The sequence below is a fragment of the Fukomys damarensis genome, unplaced genomic scaffold, assembly GCF_012274545.1.
Source record: "Fukomys damarensis isolate Sample0158 unplaced genomic scaffold, DMR_v1.0_HiC HiC_scaffold_27, whole genome shotgun sequence".
Lineage (NCBI taxonomy): Eukaryota > Metazoa > Chordata > Mammalia > Rodentia > Bathyergidae > Fukomys > Fukomys damarensis.
Window position 1 is genome coordinate 872,179 of NW_022900939.1, and position 5,276 is coordinate 877,454.

Sequence of the window (5,276 nt, forward strand, 5' to 3'; positions counted from 1 at the left end):
CCCAGCCTCCCCGCCAGCCCCACTCACTGGTGCTCGATCTGGAAGTTGAGGTGCCCGCTGAACCAGTCGTTGAAGAAGGACTGCTCCACGTTGCAGGTGGCCTGGAGCTGGAGGGAGGGCGGGTCCGGGGTCAGCGCCAGCCTGGCGGCGGGGAGCAGCCAGACACGGGTGCGGGGCTCTCACCTGCGCGGAGACCCAGTCCACGTTGCGGTCGTGGTCGATGTGCATGGGGATGTGGTTCATCTGCGTCACCCACACGAACCAGTTGCTCTCCAGGAACCTGCAGGCAATGGCAGTGACAACTGAGTGACTGCGGCCTCCGCAGCCTACGCGCCCGCCCTGCGCCGGCCAGCACTACCTGACAATGAAGAACAGGCTCAGGAAGCCCTGGAGCCCCAGCAGCGGCACGTAGGTGAGCAAGAGGCGCGCGTAGAAGGTGAGCATCCAGGCCAGGTCCTGCAGGCCGGCGCAAGGGTGCTGCCGTGGGGCTTCTGCCGCCCGCCCTGCCCCGCCCCATCTCCATGGGGTAGAGGAACTGGGACCCAGATCCCCTCACGGGGGCCCTTTCTGCCTAGTGACATGTGGGCACCACACCCCGAGCCCCACTTCTCAGCCTGGCCCGCAGTCCTCTCCTGTCAGCTCCAGCCCATCCTTGGGGGCCGGCTGGAAAAGGGACTACGCAGGGCACCCGGTCAGGCCCCTTCCGCACCCCTGACCCTCTGGAGTCACAGCCGTTCTGCTTCAGCACAGGGCCCCCATGTGGGCACTGCCTTGCCCAGCTGCTGCAAGCCACGGAGAGACGGGGAGCACCTTCACTTGGAGCCGTGACTGCTCTGCACTGGGCCTAGAGCCATCCTGTCTGCCCTGGAGAGCCCTCGCCCCTCCCCAGGGCACCAGCGAACGTGCGTGGGGCTCCTCAGGCCCTTACCACCCATTTCCTCCGCTGGACGACAAAGTAGAAGATGTACCACTGGAAGAAGAGCGGCAGCAAGGCCGGGGGACCGACTGGGGAGAAAGGAGAGGGGCGGTGTGAGCAGCGACAGCTTGCTGTGGGGCCACCTTGGAAACATCCGGGTCACCCTGCCACCAGCCCACACCACAGCGACCGCCACCGGGGCGGGAGCAAGTCTGGAGAAGCCAGACCACCAAGGACGCCAGGCAGGGGAGACGCCTGCTCCCGCCTTGGGATGGGCGCCACTGCATTCCCAGGCCTCCACCACAGCCCAGCCTGCAGCCCAGGTTCTGGTCTCAGGTGGGACGGGGCAGGAACTGCCCGACGGCTGCTCCTCGCAGGCAGCGCTCCATTCCTCAGACAGGGCTTGGGCTGTACTGCCCCCACCTGCAGCCGGGCCCTCACTGCTAGAGCAGAGCGGCTCCTCTAGGAAGGAAGTTATGGGCTGAAGACCCTGCTCCACCCGTACACCGGGCCAGAGGGCCACCTCCCTCCCTGCAGCCCCAAGCCACTGGCCCGCCACCTCTAGAGCGGGAAACAGACAATCACGTTCTCCCCTCCCTGCCTTTTAAAGTATAAAATTTGAAAGTTGTGCAGCTCAAATTGGAGCATTTGAAACAGACTTCTACAACGAGTAGACAGCAGTGTGCAGGAAGAATCTGGGCAGCAGTTTTGAGCCCCTGGGCTCCCGCACTCGTCCTGGTCCCTGGGGTGGCCGTCTGCCAGGTCAGGGTGGCTCTGCTCTGCTGGAGGCGGCCACCCTTACCCTAGCACCTCCCACCCCAGCCAAGCCACACAGGGTGTGGGGCACACTCACTCAGGAAGAAGTACTTGTGCTGGTGATTGTACGGCATGTACTTTTTCTTCTGCTTCCCGAGCTACGAAGAAAAGCAACCATGACTGTGTGGTCCCTGCCACACACAGTGCCGTTCTGCCCTGCTGTGGCCTCCTGCCTGGGTGGCTGACGCCCTGCAGGCCGGGCTGTGGCCACTGCAGCTGATGCCGCAGCTCCTGGTCATGCAATACTGTGTCACCCAGGACACCTCTGCCTGGGCTTCCGGCCCATGATCGTCCCTCATGCCTTTGACAGCAGGGTCTCTGCAGAGCACGCTGCAGCCCCTCTGCAGGAAATGTCCCCCAAATCCTGTCCCTTGATCTCCCCACTCAGCCCTCCAGTCTCTTGACTTCAGCATGAACTTTTTCTAGACTCCCAAGGAGCTGAGCAAAGTGTGGCAATATTTGTAGCCTTCCCAAGTTCCGAAGTTCCCTCCCCAGAAGAGTGGGAATGCTGCGGCCTCAGCAGCAGGAAGGAAAGTGGAAGCAGCCCAGGCTTGGCACGGGGTCCCTCGTACACCTGCGCCTCACACTCTGGCTCCGGCCGACACCACCAAGGCACTGCACACCTGCCGCAGGCCCTCACCAGAGCGTACCCCGCATTGGCAGGTGGCAAGGCCAAGGGGCACAGGCCATCCCACCTGTCCTCCCACAGGTCCTGGCACTGGCACCCCACCTTGACCAATGGCCAACTCGGGAAGGACGTTTGCAGCAGCGGGAGGGGCAGAAGCAGAAGCTCCTGAGTGCTGGAAACAGCCCTGCGCAGGGCCAGAGAGGAGGGCCATGAGGGCTCCAGGTGAGGGCGGGTCAGGTCTGCAGCTGGGGTGGGGAAATGACGGGCGGCCCGACGGCAGGGGACAGCAAGGTGGCCTGCCCACCCATCACATGCTGGAGGCTTGAGAGGTGGAGGGACCTTTCAGCGTGGAGCTCCCAACTTCGGACTTTGGCCTCCAGAGCTGGGAGGTAGCAAAGAGACCTTTTTCCTACCCGCACCGGTGTTTTATCGCAGAGATGGAAACGGACCAGGGAGCGTGGGCGAGCTGTGGCCTAAGGGAGCTGGGTCTGCCTGAGAGGCCCTGATGGCCGGCTGGTGAAGCAGGGGAGGGCACCCCGGGAGGGAGCACTGGGGGGATGCTCTTTGGTGGGGCCCAGCCTCCTCGGTCTCAGCTGGCCACGGGGTGGAAGAGCCCAGCAGAGACCCCTGAGGACATCCTGGTTCTTATGTCCGCAGCAGGGGTTCCCTAAAACTCTGGCACCGACAGGTGGTGGAGGCGAATGACGTTCCCTCCCTGGACCCCCTGGCGACCACACAAGTGCGAAGAGCCCAGGGCTGTCCCCACAGTGACCCACACCGCTGCCACACACAGCCACCCTTAACCAAGAAGCCAGAAACCTGGGCACTGGTGGGGCAGAAGCCTCGGGCGGGAGCCTTGTGCCAGGGCAGCCGGCACTGCCAAGGCGTGCACAGACTGCCTGTGCCAGGTGAGGGCAGAGCCAGGCCACCCTGAACTCCTGCTGGAGCTGAGCCACCTTCGGTGAGTTTGGCTCCTGGAGAGCTGGAGTGTCCCTGTGGGGGAGGGGACCTGGCAGCGCCGTGGCTCTGAGCCTGGGGACAGGATTTTCAACTGGCTTTTCAGGAACTCTGCTGGTCACTCAGAACCTCGCAGTGCCAAGCTGAACGTGTGCAGATCCTGCCCTACCAAGTCTCCCTTCAGCCGCAGGTGCGATTTCTGCTCCAGATCTCGGTCCATAGCTGAAATCCAGAGGGACTAGGAGGGCAGCGGCAGAGCTGTCGCCTTGGTACCCACAGGGATGAGGTCCAGGCCACACCCCTCCCACAGCACAGCACGCTGCAGTCCTGGGGCAGCCTGGGGGCCCTATGCATGGGGATGGGGCCTGGGGCTTCCTCTTCCCCACTGGGCCCGTTCTCTCCACAGCTACACCCGCCGGGTGCCTTCACTGGAGCTGTAAATCCATCTGGACATTCAGGACTCCCACACGGTGAGACCCCGACAGTTCACACACTACACTGCCCAGGAAGTAACAGCGCTCACTCTGGCACAGCTGCTTTTTTCTGAGGATTTCAAAACCTACAGACACAGGGCCAAGCACAGATGGATGGCCGACTGCATCCGGAACGACGTTCCTGGGTGACTGCCCAAGGTGCGGGGTCAGGAAGCACCTGAGGATGAGCCGACCATCCGATGACCCGCCACGTGCCGCTGTGCAGGCCGCCGGGAAGCGGCCAGGGATCCAGCCAGCCCAGCCCTGAAGCCCCAAGGGCAGGCACTGTGCACCCTGCAGCCCACTGACCTCCACCGAAAGGACCTTCCCCAAGGCAAAGAAGAAGGGGTGCATGTTGATGTCCGGATCTTTGCGGAAACAGTTGGGCTTGGCGTGGTGCTGGAAGTGCATGTGGTTCCACCAACTGGCAGGGGCCCCCTATACAGGACAGGGACACGGGAATGGAAAGCGGGTCCCTGCGCCCCGGGCAGCCCCTCGAGGACCCCACCGACCTTCAGGTGGCCAATCACAAAGTGATGCAGCAGGTGGTTCATCCTGGAGGTGCTGAAGACTGACAGGTGCCCGAAGTCGTGCTGCAGCCAGCCGGCCTGGGCCTGAGGACAAGGTCGGGAGGTGCAGCACCTGGGGGGCCACTTGCACGGGGGACACCGAAGAATCCAAGGGAGCACGAGGCTGACCAGCGCACCACACCAGACGCTGGGCCCGGCCACTCTCAGCCAGGGAGTATGACACCCGCAGGCAGGGGCAGGGCCGGCGCTCACCTGGGCCACGCTAAGCAGCACAGCGCAGAGAAGGAAGGGCACCAAGGATGTCCCCAGGACACGCAGGGTGAGCCAGGCGGCCACCTCCAGCAGCAGGATGTGCAGCAGGCAGAGCAGGAAGAACAGGGGGTTGGTCCTCATGAGCCCCATGCGTTCCACCGTGGCCTGCAGCTCCCGGAACTCCAGCGTCAGCTCCTTCTGTGGGTGGACGGCAGGCGGGAGTCCGTGAGCTGGCAGACTGTGGCCCCTGCCGCCACCCACTGTGACACCCACCATGTGGCTTAACCGTCTGAGCCCGGGTACTCATGAGTGAGAATCTCGAGCTTACACCGGGCCCCACGCAGTTCTCCCGTGGGCAGCCCTGGCCCGGGGGCCAATCGCCCGCTCCCGGGGGCGCGGGAGAGTGACCTGCCTGTCACCTGTGGTCCCAGCCGGGCTCCGCCCTCCCCACCAGACCCGGGAACTCAGCTCTCACATTCTTGCTGGGCTCGAAGCTGGGCTGCTCCGGGGAGAGCTCCCCGATCAGCAGGGAGCTCATGTACTTCCGCACCAGGCCCTTGTTGATGTGGAAAGCCCCGAAGGGGTCCTGCGGGAGGGGGACGCGTGAGGCGGCTCAGCCCCATGAGGCTCCCCGCAGGGCCCCTGTCGGGCCCCAGCCAGGCGCTACCCAGGCTGCGGTGGGACCTCGTCCGCCTGCAAGCTGC

At 64.2% G+C, this 5,276-nt stretch overlaps 1 protein-coding gene across 2 annotated transcripts in view; it reads right to left on the bottom strand.

The window, feature by feature from the left end:
• Fads1 (fatty acid desaturase 1) overlaps positions 1-5,227 on the bottom strand; it is a 10,257-nt gene extending 5,030 nt beyond the window's left edge. Inside the window, exons 1-9 of one of the 2 annotated variants that reach the window (XM_033756779.1) lie at positions 5,048-5,225; positions 4,573-4,770; positions 4,303-4,404; positions 4,100-4,228; positions 1,770-1,830; positions 929-1,005; positions 359-456; positions 184-280; positions 28-107 (exon numbers count right to left, since the gene is read on the bottom strand). In XM_033756779.1, coding sequence (XP_033612670.1) covers positions 28-107; positions 184-280; positions 359-456; positions 929-1,005; positions 1,770-1,830; positions 4,100-4,228; positions 4,303-4,404; positions 4,573-4,770; positions 5,048-5,110 — 905 coding nt within the window. In that variant the 5' untranslated portion in view covers positions 5,111-5,225. Of the gene's footprint in view, positions 1-27; positions 108-183; positions 281-358; positions 457-928; positions 1,006-1,769; positions 1,831-4,099; positions 4,229-4,302; positions 4,405-4,572; positions 4,771-5,047 lie in introns of both variants that reach the window. The other variant, XM_033756780.1, reaches the window with a different exon arrangement.
• Positions 5,228-5,276: the final 49 nt, after the last annotated feature.